Genomic DNA, 23,376 nt, shown 5'->3' with positions numbered 1-23,376 from the left:
ATCACCTGAGGTCAGGAGTTTGAGAACAGCCTGGTCAACATGGCGAAACCCCGTCTCTACTGAAAATACAAAAATTAGCCGGGTGTGGTGGCACATTACTATAGTCCCTCAGGAGGCTACTCAGGAGGCTGAGACAGGAGAATCTCTTGAATCCAGGAGGCGGAGGTTGCAGTGAGCTGAGATCAGGCCACTGCACTCCAGCCTGGGAGACAGAGCAAGACTATGTCTTAAAAAACAAAACAGAACAAAAAAGTAGTTATTTAATCTGAGCATCATAAATGATGTGTATAATTTTCTGCAAAAAATACACTCAATTCATAGTTTTGAATAACAAGAGATGAAATAAATAAAAAAATAATAAAATATGGTCTCTCATTTTAGAGGTCACAAACTAGTTTTGAGAGTCCATGAAATTCCATTTTTGTGTATTTGTTCTATCCTTGAATATGAGACTATTTCTGTATTTACATGTCAAAAGAGCCAGTACATTAAAAAAAATAATTTTAGTTACTTCAAGTTTGTGTCACTCAACAACTATTCAAGTTGCATGTTTGAATTACTGAAAATATTTTTGGATAACATAACAGTTGTTTATGATCAATTCTCTTTAGTTATAATATATCATTGAAATGGTGCTGTGCATTGATTCTGTAAGGTTAGAACTGATATATAATACATTTTAAAGTTTATAGATTTCTGTAAATAACATTTTTCTTTAGAGTTCCATATTTGTTTTACTTTTCACTACTACTGAAAAAGCGGTATTACTTAAACTTTTCTCTAATTGACTAATGAAAGTATTATTGTATCTAATGTTTCTTCCAAGTTTTAAGATAAAAAGAATGAAAATGTTTTTATTTATTTATTTAAAAAAAATTTTTTTGAGATGGAATCTCACTCTGTCACCCAGGCTGGAGTGCAGTGGCGTGATCTAGGCTCACTGCAACCTCCCCTACAACCCCCGCAACTCAAGAGAGTCTCCCATTTCAGCCTCACAAGTAGCTGAGACCACAGATATGCACCACCAAACCCGGCTAAGTTTTTGCATTTTTGATAGAGACAGGGTTTCACCATGTTGCCCAGGCTGGTCTGAAACTCCTGAGCTCAAGCGATCCACCTACCTCAGCCTCCCAAAGTGCTGGGATTACAGGCATGAGTTACTGCGCCCGGCCACTGAAAATTTTTTTACAAGTCAACTGTATTCAAAAGATAGTAACATTTTATGAAGTAAATCAATATATAATTGGTACATATAAGGTTCTAGGATAAGGGATAAAGTACAAATATTTCTAGAAAATCTATTGGAATAGTTCATTTTCATTATTATGTCAATTTGACTACCTGAAATCTAATGAAATGTGATTTGTGATTTTTTTCACTTGACAAAAAAGTTTTATTATTAATTGGATATACTTGTGTATGTATGGATAATTAAATGCAATTAACTATTTCAAAAGGAACATTTAAAACAATTTCGGTTGAGAATATCTAGAATATAGGAAAATTAAAAGAGTTGGTTCTGAAAATTCTGGGAAATAATTATGTAACTAGGTTGTTTTAAGGGAACTTTTGGAAAACATTAGATGGTATTTTTTTTAAAGTATAAAAGCTTTTTCATCAAGACTTGATATTTTTACTGAGGGGAGTTTAGTCTCATGGTGGAGATATGTAACATGCCTCTGTATTACACTATCAACTAATCAAGCTATGTTACTACATAAATTTGTCCAATCATACATCTATAAAAATAAACAATGTGTTTAATAAATAAATCAGTCTTCAATACATGTAAAAAGTCCTGGATGTATAGTTTATAAAACAATAAGCACAATTCTATAATTTTAAAATGCACCACTTCAAAAAGTTATATAGCCTTCAAACAGAATTACTGTTATAAAGAACTCACTACTATAGCTTGAAATAAAAACAAATAATTTTAAAATTCTTCATCTAAAACCTTTATACAATTTTCTAGATTTTTCTACAACAAATGTGTATCACATGTACCATAAAAATAGAAACCTATGGCTACTCTAGAATTTTAAAAGTCTACTCCTAATTCTAAATACATTAAACCAAAGATGTCATGTATGAACACCCACGATGTATGAAAAAATGCACTGTAGTTCTTTCTAAAAATACTAATTATATGCAAGAAATATAGCTTTGTATTATCACAGAATCTTTGAATATTCTAGGAAGCTAAGTCATATTTAAAATAAACACAAACTAAGCTTCATAAAAGCCAAGAAAATACGTCTATTACACAAAAGCACCTACAAGAAGCATTTATGGAATGTGGCTTAGATTTATATAAGATTACTCAAGGTCTGCTTGTCCTGTAGCACTTCTGTTACACTCAGGCTGCACATCACATCTAGCTAGATACACAATTACAACATGGAATTCAACAGTGAGGAGTGCAGGTGACAAAATAGCAAAATGATGCAGTTAGTATTTCATGGTGAAATGACAAGGTTAGTAAATATTGATTGAATATAAACTCAACTTCTAAAAATTATTCTAAAGTATATATATATTTTCTTTTTTTCTTTTTTTTTCTTTTCTTTTTTTTTTTTGAGATGGAGTCTAGCTCTGACGCCCAGGCTGGAGTGCAGTGGCGCGATCTCGGCTCACTGCAAGCTCCACCTCCTGGGTTCATGCCATTCTCCTGCCTCAGCCTCCCGAGTAGCTGGGACTACAGGCGCCCACCACCACGCCCGGCTTATTTTTTGTATTTTTAGTAGAGACGGGGTTTCACCGTGTTAGCCAGGATGGTCTCGATCTCCTGACCTCGTGATCCTCCCGCCTTGGCCTCCCAAAGTGCTGGGATTACAGGCATGAGCCACAACGCCCGGCCAAGTATATACATATTTTCATTCATAATGTGGACAGGGTGGTCAACAGAGAAAACAGACTTATACATAAAAGATTAATTAATGAATGGGATTAAAATTGTTTTATAATTTTTACATTTAAATCATTGAAAATAAAAAAGTCAGAAATATAATAGCTTAAATATCGTATCATTAAAAATAAACTTGCATAATTAAAATAAAATGAGAATATATTTTAGTATTTTTTGTTTAATTTATGCACTATAGATTTTGATCAAATAACATTTCTTTGAGTGCTTGCAGGGGAGAAAGTATACAGTACACTGTAGCTCATCAGGTAAGCTACTTATAATTTAATGGACAAAGTTCACTAAAAGTTCCTTTTATTTATCTATGATGACTAGTTTTAAGATTTGCTATCTTTTTGTCTTTTTCTATTCATGACTAGAATAAGAACCAGAGAGACCATCAAGGACATTTCATTGAGAATATTCCAGTAGTCGATTAATGACAACACAAAAGGTTGGAGATATCTGAGACCTTGCAAGATAAACATAATAATAATATCAATTAAATTAAAGGTGCGACCAGGTCAACTGATAAGAAGGAATCAAGTAAGGAAATAAATTTTGTTGTCCTCTGGCCTTTGTGGAAAACTAGTTTCAATGCCTTCCATGTTGTTCTCAAATGGAGATAATATTCTCTCAAACAAAAGCAAAGGATAGATCAAGAATAGTTACTACTCAAAAGTAGAATTCATTTTCATCTATGGCCCAAATTTAAATACTGTTAAATCTCAGTACTATCATTGGCTTATATGGGTAAATATTTTAGCCCAAAGCAGAAGTCAGTTTAGAAGTTCCTTTCTCAGAGACGCTGCATTCTAAGAGATGGAGTCACAGCTTTAAAAATAAAGTTTCTATTTTAATCTTCTTCAAATACAGCACTCATAAAACCATTGAGGAATGCTTTTAAAGAAATTCTAGATAATTATTTCAAGGAATTTTCATCTTCATATATACAAAGGAGTGATTAGGACCTTTACTCATTACAGTTATGAAGGAAATGTTCACTGAAATGGAAGAAAAACAAAGTATTCTCCCTTAGTTCGGAGTGTGCAGAAAAGGAAGGGAAAGGCCAGGCTAGTCATGATACAAGCAATAAAAATGCAAATGCATTTTTATAATAATTACATACACAAATGATCATGAAGCCATGACAGCTTATTATGGGACACTTCAACTTCTGATCCACTTTTCTGGGCTTCGTCATTTTATTCAAAATTAAATTGAGACTGTAGATTTTGGAAACCTCCACTCTAGGTATATCTTGCTACCTGCAGGGCACTGATTTTAGGAATATAATAAGTTGGCTCAATTTTTACATTCCTTGGAATGATTTGAACTAAACTGAAATATTTATCAAGAATAAAAGGGGAGGAACTGCAAACTTGTTCTATGTGAATAACTTGTACGTGTGTATTTTAATTTCAAGCAATTTTTCTACAACAGTTGTTTAAGAGCAAATATTGTAACTCACATGATATCTACCATAAGCAGTAAAAGTAGTTACACTCACAGTCATTATAATCAACTAAGTAATGTTTAAACAACCAGATAGCATGTACATTCACGGAACCTGACATATTGGAAATACAAGAGATTCTGTACGGAGTTAATGGGAACACTAAATTTTAACAGAAACTTGTTTAAAATATTACCTATATATTAAATATCCAAGAATTACACTAATTTGAAATACTGAACAGAGCATAAACCTTTTCTAAATACATTTACATCAAAGAACACTTCAAATAATACACTAACGTTAATGTACATACAAAACAGACCAAATCCTATTCACACTTTTAAAGGTAAAATGATACATAATTAACATTTGAATGAAAATTCAGGAAGCATATGTTATGTAATCATTATAAGGGTCCTTTGTACTCCCTTTTTATCCCCATAAATCATGATTTTAAAAAATTCTGTTAGTACAGTTAGTAAGTCATAGATAGTTTAAGAATACAGCATAAAATTGGAACATGTCATTCTTTCCTCAATAAAATATAATGCACACAAAATATGAGGCATTTACTCATTTGTGCAGGAAATGAGTTAGTTGACTTACTGTGAAAAGTGAATTCATTTTAAAGGAAAAATTACTCAAAGCGATGATGTATATTTAGTAATTTAATGCTAGAGAAATAAAACAGACTTATTTAAATAAGTTACTCTAGCAACCTCACATTTTTCTTAGGTAGTTTCAAAGTTGAGATAAAATCTTTTTGAAATCTATCTCAATCGTTGTTTCCACCCTCATATGACTGGAATTATGTTTCGTAATATAAGAAATATCAATATACTTTTTTTCAAAATATCAGGGAGTATAAAGAACTTTACATTCTCCTTTTGACAGATAAAAATAGAAAGGACCTCTTTCTTTGAAAATATTTATAGAAAAAGAAAACATTATTACAACAAAAATGACTTTTTTTCTTTTTTTTTTTTGAGACGGAGTCTCGCTTTGTTGCCCACGCTGGAGTGCAACGGCACGATCTCGGCTCACTGCAACTTCCGCCTCCTGGGTTCAAGCAATTCTCCTGCCTCAGCCTCCCGAGTAGCTGGGATTACAGGCGCCCATCACCACGCCCGGCTAATTTTTGTATTTTTTAGTAGAGACAGGGTTTCGCCATGTTGGCCAGACTGGTCTTGAACTCCTGACCTCAGGTGATCCACCCGCCTCGGCCTCCCAAAGTGCTGGGATTACAGGTGTGAGCCACCACACCCAGCCAAAAATAACTTTTTAATAATTAAAAGGAGTGGAACAGCATGATTACAATCAACATAAAAACCTAGTAAAATTATTTTCTATCATTGAACTTTTTTTTTTTTTTGAGACAGAGTCTTGCTCTGTCACCCAGGCTGGAGTGCAGTGGCATGATCTCGGCTCACTGCGAGCTCTGCCTCCCGGGTTCACGCCATTCTCCTGCCTCAGCCTCCCGAGTAGCTGGGACTACAGGCGCCCGCCACCACGCCCGGCTAATTTTTTGTATTTTTAGTGGAGATGGGGTTTCACCGTGTTAGCCAGGATGGTCTCGATCTCCTGACCTCGTGATCCGCCCACCTCGGCCTCCCAAAGTGCTGGGATTACAGGCGTGAGCCACCGCGCCCGGCCCATTCAACTTTTAAGCAGAGTGGTGGGTAATAAAAATGATTTTCTCAGCAATATTATGTTAGTGAATATTTTCGAAACACTGAACCAGAGTGTTTTGGTTTTGTTTTTTGTTTGTTTGGGGTCTTAAATATGTCTCTTGCCCTGGATACCTTTCAGAGAGTAGCTTGGCTAGTTCAGCTCACTTCCAAACTCCTGGAGATAATGTTTTAATTATTCAACATTCAGACAGGGCAAGTAATTGCATGTTTCATGACTGATATATTAACCATAAGTGTATACACCAAGACTGCCTTATATTACATCACAGCTGTTGATTCAGAGCAAACAGAGAAACAGCATAAGAGTACTCTGTTACTGCGCTGCACTGTCTCTTCCATAAATTTTAAATTTCCATTGCCAGATTACAGCTAAAGAAAGCACAAGGTTCACTAGGACATCATTTTTAAGATGATTTTTTGTTTTGCTTGCTTTTATAATGGGAAATCTAGATTACAAAATTAATGATCTTAGCCTAATTTTGAAATCACAATCATTGAAATTTTTTGAAAGGGGAATGGAATTTTGTTGTTCCTAGAAAGTTATATCTCACTGCAGATTTCAATAGTTGATGTCCTGGAATCAGTCTAGGACAAGAAAAATAACACGTTATCAAAATCAGATGGTTGTGTTCTAGGAGTTTCATTTGCCAAGCATGCTTCATGGTTAAAATTCGTATTACCAAAATATAAATGCAGAGTCAAAGTTACTGAATTTTACAATAGCGAATACCAATCCTATTCCAAGCTAACTCAGACTGCAATTATCATTTCAAATCCATGTATCATATCTACAGGATGGTTTCATGCATGAATTAGAACTGTCTAAAGTTTTCACCATTCATTCACCTCATTTCTGAAACTGAAACACTATTCCAACTAAAATCACAGAAATTTGTAAGGTTTTTTGTTTGTTTGTTTGTTTTTTGGAAAATGATGTACCCCACTTGTCTTAGACAGTGACTGGAAGACCTTCAAAAAATTCTACTTTTTTATTCTCCTGTCTATTTTTTAAAAATGTAGTCTTCACAATATTTAATGGGTGAATTGTATTAAGCAAGACTTGGTTTTGGCAGTTTATCTCTTTTATATGACATTGATCAAAAGTGATTTTAAAATAATTATTTATACTTCTGGTTTCTCTAGTGTCATAACAACCAATTGCTATCTGCTTGCTTTGAAAGGTGTTAATAGAAGATAATGTGTAGCCTCATCCTCTCAAATTTCATGTTTTTAAAATTTCTACTACAATGTATACAAAAATACCTTCCATAATACATGTAGAAACTTATGCCAAAGAAGACCATTATATTCCCCAGGTATAGATGGCTTTATGCAATATATGTACTCCTATCTAATAAATGTTCCATATATTTTCAGAACATCCAAGTCAGAAAAACAACCTATAGAATGATCAAGGAGAATGAGAAATTATGAGAACTAGAAAGTATTTGATTCCCTTTATAAAACATAAAATTTCAGATGAATTCCCTTGTCTCTTATAGTCTACTAGAACATTTTATTTTCCACTTTCTTGTTTCTATTCAGATGAGTAATGAACTAAATGTAAATATTTCCCAAACCCTCATTTTGAAAATGCATTTCTCACTGTTTAAAATAAATTGGAATAATTCTGCCTTGTGCTAACAGTAATATTTTATTCCACTCTATTTCCTTAAGGAACAATGAATTTGTATTGTATTGGCTGTCACTTCTCCCATTTTGTATGCTATTTCTTTAAAAAGAAGACACCTACTGCATTTGAATTTTTAAATACATAATTTCTTTTTCAGTGCTCACTTATTTTGCTAGCATTCTGCAACATCAGTTAACACCCTAACATTAAACACAAATTGAAGAGCAGATAGAAAAGGTAAAGAACATTGCAAATGTAGCACAAAATGTAAAGATTCAAATTATTTTTAGTATCATATTAGTCTGCCTAAGTTCACCAATTCATGTCTTGAAGATATTTAGTAATGAATATGAAACAACTGTGAACCAATGACAAAATATATAATTTATTTACTTTTTAAGCTGTGAAATAAATAAATCATCTGCTAATTCAATGATTCTAAGATAGTCCTTTCAGTTAATAAAAACCTAATAACAACCAATAACTGATTCTCATTAGCATTTACTTTTTCGTATTTTGCCTAATTCTTATGATTCAGAAAATGTCTCTTAGTTATATAATATAAAATGCATCATGGAAAAAGGTTTATTATTTTTAATGACTTTTTAGGATTACAAAATATTAAAAAAAAAAACAAAAAGGTGAGGATATTTGAAAAATACTTCAATTTTTTGTTCTTCATCCATGCCCTCCTTGCTATGTGTTCATAAACTCAAGTAAAATCAGTCTAGCTCATAAAATATCTCTGTGCCTTCAAAAAACACTGAAACCAGAACTTGCTCTATTAATTAACTTCATTCAATCTATTAAAAATGATGATCTACATATGTAATTCACAAACCCACTCTTTGTACACTTCTTAAAGAAAGTCACAAATTAAATCCAGGAAAAAATGTTATTATACCCAAATCATGTAGTGTTAGTCATAAAAGATACTTTTATGTTGAGAAACTTATCCAATAAGCAGAATAGCAATAAGAATTTGAAAATAAGAGTGCCCTTTTTAATGGTTAAATATAAACAAAAACACACCCTGTGGAGATGTTCGACATCTCTTACGTTTGTTGCCCATCCCAGATCCACTAACTATGTAAAATATGGGATTCATCTGAACTGTAGAAATAACAACTGCAGCATAAATTCTTTTAAAGTCTAACAGAAGCTCTCTATACAAACACTAGGGTTCTAGTTTACCTTTTGAAACAGCATTTAATTGTGTACCTACTGTAGCAAAAATGCACCCACATCTGAATTAGTACCTTACGTTCACTGTGTGATTCAGAGAGAAAGGTTAATGTTATCGTATTATATAACTGCGCTTATGCGTGAATGACCTCCATTCTTAAACCCATTTCCAAAGTTATTGTAAACTATTTGCACTGTTATCTTGAATATAGTAGCCTGCTTTAATATCTCAAACTTTTGGTGAAAGAAAATCAGTTTTGATTTTCACATTGCTACTATTTTGTTAAGCCTGAATAGGTGTTCAAAAGACTTTATTCCCTGAAACTAAGATTAATACTTTTTTAAGAGTTAACACAGACAAAATAATAAACTCAACATGTAGCATGACTTTGAGAAAAAAATGTGGGTAAATTCCATTGCTTGTCTTTTTAAAGGGAATAATTATATTTAAATTATTTAACATTTAAGAGTTTCTGAATACATTTGTATTCATTTCTTCATGGAACACTGATAAAAGGCACTGGATAAACTCTTTGCTTTCATAAATGTATTGGGTTTAAAGTTATTGTGCACAGATTTCTTGGGTCTTAACATGCCCACATTTTTCTTTGTGCCCATTAGAGAAAGCAAACATTTTATTTTCCAAAAGTGATTATCTTTTAAGAATGTCTTCTGAAGGGCTCAAAATACCTTGCATAAATATGCAAATATTTAAATAGCTATCTAAAGTAGAGACCTCATATATATTTCATTCTCTGGCTTAACGATGAGAATGAGTAGGCTTTCATTTTTCTAATCCCATTCTTGTTATATTGTGTGACTGTAGATTTGATGCACCAAAATAATTTTGAGTTCCTAATCTGAAAATGACACTTTTCTTTGTGAGGACCTGAAGGCCTGGTAGAGTATGGGGGGAATATCTTGGTGATGAATTTCTGTGAACAGCCACAGATTTTCCCAAGTGAAGCTAGGATTCTCAACATCATTAGTATTTAGAGCTATTTATCAGATTCTGAAAAGCTTTACTGTGATGTATCTAGCCCAGACTATTCTGATCCTCATGCACACAATGGTACTGAGGACAGTGCTACAACCCTTTGTGTTGAAGTTTTTTTCAATATATTCTCTAGCAAGAATTGTCATACTGCCATCTACAGACAAAATTGCCCCTACTATAATTATTATTCTGCATCCAATTTTCCTAAATCAGTAGTTATTTTGTTCTCATCTTCTACCAAACTTAATTGAATCCATATATCTATTGGGTACATCTGTAGAATACGATTGTTTTGATCCCTCTTTGAAGTCAATAGATTTTGTAAAGTTCTACATCAACTGAAAATAATAATAAAAAAATAGTTAGAAAGTTGTGTTAGAAACTTGGATACCTACCGGTCTGGTGTGTACAGACACAGGTACCTCAAAGGTCGTCACTGGATAGCCACAGTCAGAAACGCTGTAGGGATCTGAACTGCTTGAGGAACACTTGGAGATAGAATCACAGGCCACAAAGGTGTTATCGAGAGGCAGTTCTTGGATGATGTGGTGCTTCGAATTCAGGGGAGTTTCAGGCTGAATCTGGAAGGCAGGCTGTGGAGAGGCAGATTTGTAGTGTCGGGCCAAATCAGGGCTGTCGGGCTTGAAAGTAGTAGGTGTAGTTACCCAATTGTACTTTCCCATGGTTTGCTCTTCTAGATCAATAGGAAGGTCTAGTGTGATTCTGTTTCCATCACTGTCAACATCATCTGCCTTAGTTTCTTCAATAGTGACAAAGTTAAGCAGTAGGTTCTTAGGGGAATGCTTCTTCTTCTTTTTCTTTTTCTTCATCATTATCATCTGCCTGTTTTCTGGGTTTGGGGTAGCCCATTCAGAATTCTGCTTGTTTTTCTGAGCAGCCTTAAGGTGTGGTGCCTGGCGACATCTTACTACAGCAGTGATGAAAATAACTACAACGACAGTTACGGTGCCAGCAACAGCTGCAACCAGGATCTTGACATAGTCACTAGTTGGTGAGGATACATCGGCTATCTCAGTATTTGGGGTCACTGGTGCTTCAATGCTTTTGCGCACCAGTTCATTAATCAGTGTAGCATTGGTCACTGACTCATTCACGAACAGATTGACAATTACAACACTGAAGAGAGAATCAGGCTGTCCTAAGTCATTAGCTTTGACCAACACTCTGTGTAAACCAAGGTCTGTAACATCACATTTCTCCATCAATGTTATGTTGCCTGTTTCTTGGTCGATTGCAAACAGATCTCTTGTGTTTCCTCCTACAATGCTGTAACGAACCTCTGCATTCATGCCAGTGTCATTGTCAACAGCAATTACCTGAAAGACCACTGTGCCTGGATTAGTGGATGGTAGAACCAATTCATAAGAGTAGTTGGAAGGAGGGACAATGAAAACTGGTTTGTTGTCATTGACATCAACCACATTTATGGTTACTTTGGCACTTGAAGAACGTGATACTCTACCACCATCCTCAGCCTTTACATAGAAAGTGTAAGATTCTTGTTTTTCTCTATCAAATGAAATATTTGGTCGGATGACACCAGTTTGTGAATCAATGGTGAAGTCATCATTCTCATCTAAAATGGAGAGCGTAACTGCCGAATTGTCTCCATAATCAGGATCAGTTACAGTGATTAGTCCTACTGTACCATGTCTTGGAAGGTTTTCTGGGACATAGAAGTTGTATTCATTGTGAGTGAAAACTGGGCTGTTGTCATTCTGATCAATAATGCTTACAAAGACTGTGACATTGCTGGTTAAGGGTGGCACCCCGTTATCTTTTGCCAGAATTGTAAATAAATATTTATCCTCTTTTTCTCTATCTAGTTTCTTCACTACTGTCAGCATGCCTGTACGACGATCCAGGCTGAATTCAGGTGGAGCATCAGGGCCTAGCAGGTAATTGATCTCAGCATTAGGCCCACTGTCTGCATCCGTTGCACTTACTTTCGTCAACTGGATGCCAGGAGAGTTATTCTCAGGAATAGAAACAGTTACGAAAGACTGGGTGAAAACTGGAGCATTGTCATTTTCATCTTTCACTTTGATGAAGAGCATTGCTGACTGATTCAAAGGAGGTTTGCCAGCATCTGCAGCCAGTAATTTAATGGCATATTCTTTTGTGGACTCATAGTCAAGATATGCTGCAGTCTCCAGGAGGAACTGATTACTGAATACTGGCCTTAATCTGAAAGGGATTTCATGATCTGTGAAGCATGTCACCCTGCCATTATGGTCCGCATCCTTATCCGTCACAGTTATGAGAGCAATTTTGGTGTTGAGTGGAATATTTTCTGAAAGAACAACTGTGTCATTGATGGGATTGACGATGTATCTTATGTCAATGGATGGGACATTATCATTGACATCTGTAACATTTACCAGCACCATCGCTCTTGCTGGCATCAATCCACCATCACTTGCCAAAACCAGTAACTTGTGGTTTGGTGTTTCTTCCCTATCCAGTGGTTCTTTGATTGTGATAAGTCCAGTGGTGGCATTGAGGTGAAATAATCTTCTGGCAATGTTGGAGACTAGATTGCTGAAAGAGAAGTGGATCTTGGCATTTTCACCTATGTCAGCATCTGTGGCATGGAGCTGTGTCACTGAAGTGCCTACAGGAGCATTTTCTGGTATACTGACTTCAATCTCTGTCTCTTTAAAGACTGGGTGGTTGTCATTTGTATCAGTAACACTTACTTGCAAAATAGCAGTACTGGATCTTTGCGGAAAGCCACCATCTTCAACCTTTACTTTCATCACATAGGTATCCTTCTCTTCCCTATCTAACTCCTTTTGAACAATCAGTTGTGGCATCTTGTCTCCTTCTGGTGTTTCAATGACATCGAGGCCAAAAATGTTTTGACTCTGGAAAACATGCAATGAAACAGAATTAACTTATGTTAATATAAATTAATATATTAATATTAATATGAATAATAAAATATAATTTAACTTATGTTAGCTTATCTAATGAGAACAATTTTCAGTTTCTTGAAGCCACATAAAATAATGGGATCAGTTCAGAAATAGGTGCCAGAAGACTTGAGTTCTAAGTCTCAACTCTGCCTATAACAAATATTGTGACTACAAGCAAGTTACTTTACTTTTCTTGATATTTGTAAAATTAGAGAACTGTGCTAGAAGATGTTCTGGGGATGGGAGGCTTCAGATTGTAGCATTTTATGGTAATAAATGTAACTCATTTATGTGAGCTATTTAAGTTTTTTTAAATTATGTGAACTATTTCAGTTTTTTAAAATTAATTTTTTATTTCATTTTTCCATAAGTTATTGGGGTTCAGGTAGTATTTGGTTACATGAGTAAATTCTTTAGTGGTGATTTGTGAGATTTTGGTGCACCCATCACTGGAGCAATATACACTGCACCATATTTGTGGTTTTTTATCCCTCGCCACCTTCCCTCTCTTTCCCTGAAGTCCCCAATGTCCATCGTATCATTCTTATGCCTTTGCGTCCTCATAACTTAGCTCCCATATATCAGTGAGAACACACAATGTTTGGTTTTTGAACTATTTAAGTTTTCAAAAGAAAAAAGTATATAGAATTTTAAAAAGAATTGTCACTAAATTTTTGCCAGATAAATGAAGCTGTAAGCGAATTATCCAAGGTTATTCCAAATGAATTAAAATATTTTTTACTGTAGATTTCAGTTGTCTAAGATGCTTTTTTAGTACCAAAGTAAGCACCGAAATAAAAATATTCCTCCAAGACAACATCATAAGTATCATATCTAATAAATACAGCTAAAACCTTTAGCAGATGGAAAAAAAATACACAAACTCTGGTTAAAATATAAACTTGTATAAAATACACAGAATTTCAATATTTCCCATAGGAACACACAGTTAAAATGAAATTATCTCAGAGATTAACAATGCAATGTTATTTTCTAATTTTTTTTTTAACATGCAAACACAATGAACTAAAATTCACAGGTCAAAACCTCAAATTGAAAAAGATAGCTTCGGATAGGACCTATTTTCAATTCATGCCCACGAAGTCACAGTATGGGAATATTTAAAAAACAATCCCCTCGGCCGGGAGCGGTGACTCACGCCTGTAATTCCAGCACTTTGGGAGGCCGAGGCGGGCGGGTCACGAGGTCAGGAGATCGAGATCATCCTAGCTAACACGGGGAAACCCCGTCTCTACTAAAAAAATACCAAAATAATTAGCCGGGCGTGGTGGCGGGCGCCTGTGGTCCCAGCTGCTCAGGAGGCTGAGACAGGAGAATGGCATGAACCCGAGAGGCGGAGCTTGCAGTGAGCCGAGATGGCGCCACTGCACTCCAGCCTGGGCGACAGAGTGAGACTCGTCTCAAAAAAAAAAAAAAAAAAAAAAAAAAAATCCCCTCCCTGAACTACAATAAGATGATGCATACACACAAACGTAGTGATCTTGCCAGCTCACCGAGGAGAAATGAGAGAGGAGGATTCCTGTCCAGTGTTACTTGCAGCATTATGACAGAGATGAATGAGATAAAAAGGTACTGGAGGGTATGAAGAAAAGATCGGAGGAGGACTTTAAGATTCCTATTCATGGGTGATTTATGAATAGATATATACACACACACACACATACACATATGTACATCAAAATAATTTTTAATTCTCTACTACATTTTTAACATACATGTTCTGGACAAGTGGCATGAATTGGTTATTGACCTCTCATTTATGTGCTGTGTCATAAAAGAACAGGATAAGATCTGAGGTTATAGTTTTGTCATACCACTGTCTAAAACAAGATCCTAAAAATTAGAACCTAATAAATAATACCAGGTTTTCAGAGACTGCTAGAATATATGATCAGTTTATAAATATATTTCAATCACATTATCTTTAAAAAATTTACCTGTCTTATAATTGCCTATATATAGTCTTATACAATATCCAAATGCATCTCATTTTTTTCCTCTTATGAATTACTTGAAGATATTTCTGCAAACTTTCAAATTTTGGGGGGGTGCTGAGATTCACTTATACTTTTATTCAAACGCAGTACCATAATATATCTTTGTGGAGGAATTAGATGTTTATTACAAAATTTAAGATGGCATTTCAGAAATACTAATTAAAATCATTAGTTTGTTCCAATGTGATTTAAAAAAAATTTCACGAGAGCTAACCAAAGTATATTGGTTATTTAGTTTTTAATTCATACAATAAACGTGAGCATTCTATTGCTATTTTACTCGGATAGAGCAATATCAACCTGGCTTTTCCTTCATTATATAGTAAGAAATACATTTTCATTTTATATGTATTTATAGTTGAAAATTAGCAAGCAAAATCTATTATTTGATATACTGCATATTTTAAGAAAAAATAGAATTTCATGACAACACTGAATGTAAGTAAATACCATAACATACTATTATAATTTGATCTAAACAAACTTAGTGATTAATGATAATTTAATTTTTGTAATGATGTTCCAAAAGGTTTTTAGGAAGGTTCAAATCCAAAATGTCTATTTATGGGTAGAAAAAAAAATAGTTTCTAAATTGTACTTCATAAAATCCATGGCACTTAATACTATTCTTTTAATCCTTGACATTCCAATACTGAGTGGCCAATATGGTGAGAGCCTTCTCCTAGATGCCAAGGTTATGGTGGTGAGTAAACATATTTTACTAATGTGATAAAAGGTAAGTTCTAGTTAAGGTGAAAGAAAAATCAATAACTATGGATTTAATGATGGTATTGACACTAACGGATTTACATTAAGAGAATAACTACATTTTTAATAACAGCTATGTGGGGAAACTGTAAGTTATTATTAGAGGTTGCATAAACAGAAACAAAGATAATATAGTATAAAAAGAACAAGTAAAATGTTCCAAAGTTCTTAAGTTTCGGAGCCAATTATCCAATTTATGAATACAATACATCTGGGAAAATGAATATGTAAGTTTTAATTTTAAAATGTATGTATTTATGTTTGTGCATTTCTTGTTTATATATTTAGTTTTTAGTTTTATGTCTTTGTCTGAATTTTGAGTTGGCCTTTGCTTTCCAAAGCAAATTAAGGCAAGCTTGTGTCAGATGAAAAATCCAAGATCAGCATACTCACTGTCTTTTAATTACTTTATGTGAAACGGCAATAATCTTAAAAATATATTTTTCTAATTCTGAAGGTGATAATGAAATGTACATATTAGTTAATGGATAATGTCACCATTGCTCTTCTGTCTTCCACAACTACTCTGTTCAGTATGATAGTAATTAGCCCCAAGGGAGCATTTAGATGTAAATTAAATGAATTAGATTAATTTAAAAAATCAGTTCCTACTTGCACTAGCCATATTTTAAGTTCTCAACAGCTCCATGTGGCCAGTAGTTACTATGTTGGACACTGCAGATGTAGAACATTTTCATTATTGCACAAATTCTATTGAACTGTACTATCCTAAGACATCATATTTTTCTTTAAAAAAATCTATGATTAGCCAGGTGATTGCATGCATAACCCTCATTTTTCCAGATTTTTAGAGTTCTGCAAAGACTTGCTGAGCAAACATATTTAAACTGAATATTGTCCACGGAATTTGAACAGGAGTTGCCCACAGGTTAAGACATAAATAATTTTCAACAAAATTTTGGTGAGATATCTAAGTTGATGTCAAAGTATAGTGCCAACATGAGGTTACTGTTATTACTGAATGATGATTCCAACGTTGTTTTCTGTTCAGTCTCCTTCAGGAATAAAGAATGACTAACGCATGAATCCAACATCAGTCCTACCCCAAATGTAGTTAGTTCAACTGAGCTCACATCCACATGAGCAATTAAAAAACTGAAGCCTTTTGCCATATGTTTGACCATGACAGGACAGTGAGAAAAATGAAAAAGAAGATAAAACGTATGGCTCCTTAATTCATCATCTCCCTATCTTTAGCATAGACACATCCTTATATACAAAAAAGTTAAAAGTTTGGAAGAATTGACCTGCACTATCCTGAATTCCAAATCCACTTAAAATTATTTATTTTTGTGTATAGGGGCAAACTCTCTATGTGTATATCTCTAGGTATGCCTTCATATACTAAATAATGTGAGTGTAGGGTAATATGGCATGAAGCTTTGTTTAAATGTATAATCTCTAAAGATATAGCACCTGGCATATGTGAACACATTCAGAAAACATTTGTTAGATAAATAAATGCATGAATTAAAGTAGTGGCTCTTATTTTAAAAGATAAAAGAAGAGCAGAATTTGGTTGTTCTTAATTCTCAGTCTGTATAGGCACAAGAATACTCTATAATTGTTGACTGGGTTTTTTTTTTTTTTGTCTTTTATTTTAATAAGACTGTCCAGAAAACAATTTCAAAATTATTTCCTGAAACAACTACTTCTTTTCTGTTCAAAAATGTAATAAAAGCCAAAGTGTCAATTGCTAGTAAAATTTTACAACCTAGTTGTAAAACTTGATTTTCAGAATAAATTATGACAAATACTACGTGTGGTATGTAGCCAGTGCGTTATTGAAAAGATACAAAACCCTACATCCGTCAAACACGGATACGTGCAATCACAAAGAAAACAAAAATCAGGGAAGAAAATAATATATAGGAACTGCATGCAAGAATCATTTACACATGATATGTTGATTTTTGGATTCTGATATCTGAAATGGCATTGATCTCTAGTATACAAAAGTGCCAATTCAGGTTGAGGTAATGAAAAATTTATGGACTTTCTAATAACCTCATTCTAATAACCTTCATTTGTGAGTGATATTTCTTCCTAAATTCAAAAATAAGCTTTAGGATTGCAAACCCAAGACAAAAACTGCTGAAATAAGCAAGATAAAGCCCTTCTGAGACTTTAATTCTTTGTGGAGATTTGTAAAATCAAAAAAGAGAAAGTTGATGTTGAATGTGAAACTTGCAAGAGAAGTTTTTTTTCTTTTAAAAAATTGATAAAGGATATTCATTGCCAAATAGAGAGCCATATATTTTGCCTATTGTCCTGGGAAAGAATTAACGAGACAACTGGAGAAAACTTTAACACTTTTGACACATGCATGTGCAAGACACAACTTCATTGCCTATTGGAAGGCAATAAATAACACAGCACTTTTAGAGCTATAAATCTGGTATGGTTGCCCAGAAAATGCATACAGTGCCAGTAAGTACTAAAAATAGTTCCAAAGAGATCTAGTTCCAAAACTGATTAAAAGCCATTTACTCTTTAGATCGAGGAATGCTGGTGGAAAGACTCAAAATTTATTTCTGACTTTCACCACTGCTTGATTTATCAATAACTAACCTGATATTTAATTTTTTTTCACTTTTCTCTTAGTATTACTGATACATCTTTGGGCCACAGGAATGCAAGAACATAGATTCAAGTGGATAACACTACAATAAACTGGCTGTTTTAGAAAACATTAAGGAAATACTTTAATACACATTGAATATTCTCAATACAGATATAATAAGTATTATCATAAATTCACTTTCATTCCGCTAAAAATTCTTGGTTTGCCATAGGCTGTCTAAAACTATCGGGGGAAAAGCAACTGTTGCTTATATATTCAATACTGTGGTGCCTTTTAGAGTCTATGCACTACTTCTAGAACATTTATTTCAGAATTCATTTGTAGCCTTGTCAAGGGAAATACAATAAAAAATGGATTACAATAAAATGTCCCAAGCCGTTAGTCACATATCTGCCGATAACCCTAATGTCACCAAGTCCCTCGCTACTTTAAAGTCATACTAAGGAAAGGAGAGTGATGTGTAAGAAAACACCATCTCTCTTTGGGTAAGAAAACACCATCTCTCTTTGGGTAAGAAAACACTATCTCTCTTCGGAAGAAATAAGTTTACATTAAAATATTAATAATAGTATTGTTAATTTTGATAAAGCCGCATACAAGGTTTAAGATATTATACATGTATTTTTTTTCCCACTAGGACTTAGCAAAACCTATTTTGTAGAACAGTACTATTCATAGCATGTGGTTCTTTTTTTTTAATGTTAGTCCAAAGAATAGGAATTTCTGTCATTGATTTTTTTTCTCTATTTTGTCAGATTTCAAAATTAAGAACAGTCTTTGTTTTTCCCTTTTGACAAGAGAGCAGGCACTCAGGAAGGTTCTTGAAAATGATAGAATTTTTGTACTAAGTTCTGTTTTAATGTGTACTTCCCCCAACTTTGTTTCTATCAGAAAATATATAATAAATACCATTTCATTTTTTCTGGCCTTGTGTTCACTATCATTACTCTGGTTTCTCCATCTGAGAGAACAATCAAATGATTTTATTATGTTATTTGGAATATGCACTCAGATTGAAATGTCTTAAAGTGTTAATTTAAATTCACAATGTTTTAAGCTGGAATAAAGGAGATTTAATTGAAGACATCAGGGTTGTTATATCCATGAGAACAGTGAAGCAAATCTATTTTTCAGGTCTCCATTTTTTTTAGTCTATTCTTCCCTTGATTTTGAAAAGTCAGCTTTTGGCTTTCAGAAATAAAGGAAAATCTTAAACATATGACTTAATGTGAAGTATAGAAATGAAACACAAGACATAATCTGATTAATTCTGTAAACATCCTAGGAGGAACCAATCATTTTTTACTAGCATGCATAATAATTCAGAATTCTCTTTTTTACTTGTTTCATTTGCTTGTGCTCACACGTGCACTTGCATTCTCTATCTCGCTCTTTGACTCTATCTCTGTCTCGCTTCAGTTTCTAAAACCTGCAATGGCTAAGCATGCCTTATACTACAGCAAAACTCTTTAATATTATGCAAATGTTTAAAATACAAATTGGCCTTGACCCAGAGATTTCATGTATTTGAAAATATTTCCTTTTAAAGACTGTATTTCAAGCATGTAATTTTAATCACTAAATGCTTTTAATTGGGAAGATATGCAATACAAATGAAATGCCACTCCTAATTGTTGCTAATCAGCTCTTTTTAGCAGCTGCTCTCTTGTGCTTAAGTTAGATGAGCTGCATTCATAACAAAAATATAGTATATTCAACCACTGAATACTAGTACTAGAACAGACTTCAGATATCATCTAGCCTTACTTCTCCTCTTATGAAAAGGACACTAAGACACAGTAAAGTTAGGTGACTTGCCCGTGATCACACAGCTGGTTTATTGCAGAACCCGATTTGAAAGCCAAGTCTCTTAGTTTTTAGTTCAATGATTTTTTTTCACTGAAATATGGTTACTTCTCAAAAGGAAATCCTTTTGATGCTGGCAAGAACTCTGTACTCTGGAGAGCTCTCAGTATGAGAAACTCATCAGGTAATTACTGCCCCAAAAGAGCAAAAGCAAAACAAAAACTACTGTGTTTTCTGATCCCTTCTAGAATATCGAGCTACTGATAAAAAGATTTCTTCCCTGCTCCCTTCAAAACTACCACCCCTAAAAGTAATGTTTATTGAAAAAAGAAACCAAAGAAATACCATCTAAAATTTTAAGAGTACATAATTAAATACAATTTTAACTTGCCAATTTAAGAATATGAATAAATATTGAGTGCTATTATTTCTATGTATAAATTGAGTCAGATTCTCAAAATAAAGTTCACCATTACTATTCTTCAATAGCTGGTATAAAGTATTTTACATTTCTTAGAAGATTTTCTTAAAAATTTCTTGTAAAAATGTCCTTTAAGAATATTCTAAGAAAAGTCCAAAAGCTTTTTATGTTGCAGGTGTACTTTATCTGAACTATCATTTTAAAGAAGCAGGGTAACGATCTAATGGTAAATTTTAATGAAAATTTGTGATTAGGTTAAACTTTAAAAAAATCAGTAATCAAAAATGAAAATATGATCTTTCACTAATAGACACTGCTGTAAACCTGATTGCTTATTAATATCAGGAAAATGAAACTAAAGTTGCTTCTGGTTCATTGTATGTCAGAGAAAACCTCAGGTAAAGGGAGTCAGTAATAATACAACTTCAAGAAGGGAAAATAGTGCTAAAAATTTAAGATCATATGAAGGTGTTTTATCTTTTAAGTCTCAGGGCTTCTTGAGTGCTTCTAACTCTGATTGGTTCTATCTTCTAAATTGCTAAAAGATCTCAACCGGTTTCTTTTAGATCTACTATCATCAAAGTCCAGAAATCTCCTTTTCTCCAAAAGAAGATTTCAGCTTCTCTCACATGAGGCCATTTCTTCTGTGTCCCATGGCCTCTGACTATTGATCAAATGGACGTCATAATAAAGATGGTGGCAAATTTTGGTGAGAGAAGTTTGGTAAATGACAAATTTGTCTGTGGATCACATTCTTTTGGAAATGGGTAAGAATAGTTCATATCTTTTGCTCTTTAATGCAAATAGTTTCAAATTGGCAGTAACTAGTCAGAGATGGCTCATTCTAATCAAGTCCTTGGTGAATAATTGGAAGTCATTAATGCTATAGTGGGTGAATGACAGAATCTTGTGGTAGATTTTTTGTTGTTGTTGTTATTTTTGGTCACTAAAACATTGGACACATATATGTATGAAAGTCCCAGATTTCTCAGTGACCTGGATTTGAGAAGTAGGATGTAGCCCAAGTAGAATCAAACCTCCACAGGCAGGGCTGGGAAGCTGAAGGATGGCATGGAAGAGGCAGCAAACTTGGGTCTTTTTTCCCTTGAACATTTCAAACAGATCAAAAAAATTTTTTCCCAGTGGAGGCGAAGGACTGGGAATCATAGATGTGTCTTTTTTTATAAATCTGGATTTTAACTAAAATGCATATTCTTCTTTGTTGGAGGTAAGACTAGTCAAGGAATGGGGAGTATGGGATAGTTGTGATATATATCCAGGATAAGTGATAATTGAAGTAAAAAGAGAAAAGTTTAGGGCAGAAAATACGAGGCCATGCACAGAGGGGCTAAAGAAAGCTTCAGGTAAGTCCATTTATAAGGTTTATCCAGTTGGCCCTGACACCATGGGATATATCTGGAGATGTTAAAAGGGCCTTACCTCTGACTCATACTTTCCTGCTTTAATTTAGGGGGAGGCAGAATTCATTGCCATTTGTCCTAATAGTTTCTGATTCTGTTTTAGAAGAAAGTACCATGTCTTCTGAGATGATTTCTGACTCTTCATTACCTGTGACTCATCTTAAAACAACTCATTGATAGGAAAAATGCTACCAATTTTCTGTAAGCATAACTACTGTTTACATATTTAGGGAGTCTTTACCTACTCAAATTTACTAGAAGTATTTAATATTTCTAGTTAAGATACTATGCCCCATAGCAACGAAGCTAGGAGTGATTTATGTTTGGGATCAAGTTGAATTAAGAGAAACAATGATATTTTTGTACTACTAGTGATTTTTTTCTTCAAGTGCAGTGAATATAACACACTTTAATCAGGGCATCAATACAATATAATCTCTAACCTCCATCCAGAGATTAATAACATGTATGAAATTACACCAAAGTTAATTAAAATGATGTATTGAAAGTCAGAACCAGTATTTTATGGCACAACATTCAGCAACTATGTAAGTCATTCGAATAACTAAAATTTCCATTAATATCCAATTAACCAATTCTTTACAGACCCAGCAAGTGACAAGCTTAAAGACACTGGTCCCAGTTTTGCTCAATGAAACACAGACATTTTTAAGGACTGATAGCAGTTTAGATAAAAATGATTATGGTTGATCGGAAATATTTTTTCATATGCCACAATACTAAAAGAAAAAAAATAGTATAATGAAAGACAGAGCAAGATGGCAGAATAGAAGATTCCATTGATCATCCTCCCCACAAGGACACAAATTTAATATCTATCTACAAAGAATAAACACCTTCATAGGAACGAAAAAATCAGATGAGCACTCATAGTACTTAGTTTGAACCTCATACCCCAAAAGAGGCACTGAAGAGATTAAAAGAAAAAAAAAAAAAAGTTGAATCACCGAAGCCACTTCTCCTCCCCCCGACTGCTGCAGTGGCCTCATGGTACAGAGAGCTTCTCTGGGCACTGGGCGAGGAAGAATACAGCAATTGTGAGCCATTGAACTCAGTGCTGTTCTGTTAGAGCAGAAAGAAATACCAGACCAAACGCAGCTGACAATCACCCACAGAGGGAGCATTTAAACCAGCCCTATCCGGTGGGGAACCACTGATCCCAGTGGTCCAAATTTGAATTCTCACAAACCTTGCTACCAAGTGCCAAAGTGCTCTAGGTCTCTAAGTAAACTTAAAGGCAACCTAGACCATAAGGACTACAACTCTTAGGCAAGGCCTAAGGCAGAAGTGGGCATAGGACAGTGGACTAGGGTGGCATGCAGCATACTGAGACATCAGCTGGGGAAGCATCCCCTGTCCCCTAACCCAAGGCTGCACAGCTCATGGCTCCAAAAGAGACACCTTTCTTCCACTTAGGGAAAGGAGAGGGAAGAGTGAGAAGGTCTCTCTTTTACATCCTGGATACCAGCGCAGCCACAGCAGGATAAGGCACTGGATAGAGTCATGA

At 34.2% G+C, this 23,376-nt stretch overlaps 1 protein-coding gene across 6 annotated transcripts in view; it reads right to left on the bottom strand.

The window, feature by feature from the left end:
• The window catches only part of PCDH11X (protocadherin 11 X-linked), an 837,711-nt gene that overhangs the window by 732,259 nt on the left and 82,076 nt on the right, over nucleotides 1–23,376 (bottom strand). For all 6 annotated transcript variants that reach the window (XM_054544818.1, XM_009235031.3, XM_054544822.1 and 3 more), the window contains one exon: nucleotides 10,266–12,758. In XM_054544818.1, the coding sequence (XP_054400793.1) occupies nucleotides 10,266–12,758 (2,493 nt within the window). The remainder of the gene's footprint in view (nucleotides 1–10,265; nucleotides 12,759–23,376) is intronic.

This window comes from Pongo abelii, chromosome X (genome assembly GCF_028885655.2).
Source record: "Pongo abelii isolate AG06213 chromosome X, NHGRI_mPonAbe1-v2.0_pri, whole genome shotgun sequence".
Classification (NCBI taxonomy): Eukaryota; Metazoa; Chordata; class Mammalia; order Primates; family Hominidae; genus Pongo; species Pongo abelii.
This window is presented reverse-complemented; position numbering and strand designations above follow the sequence as displayed.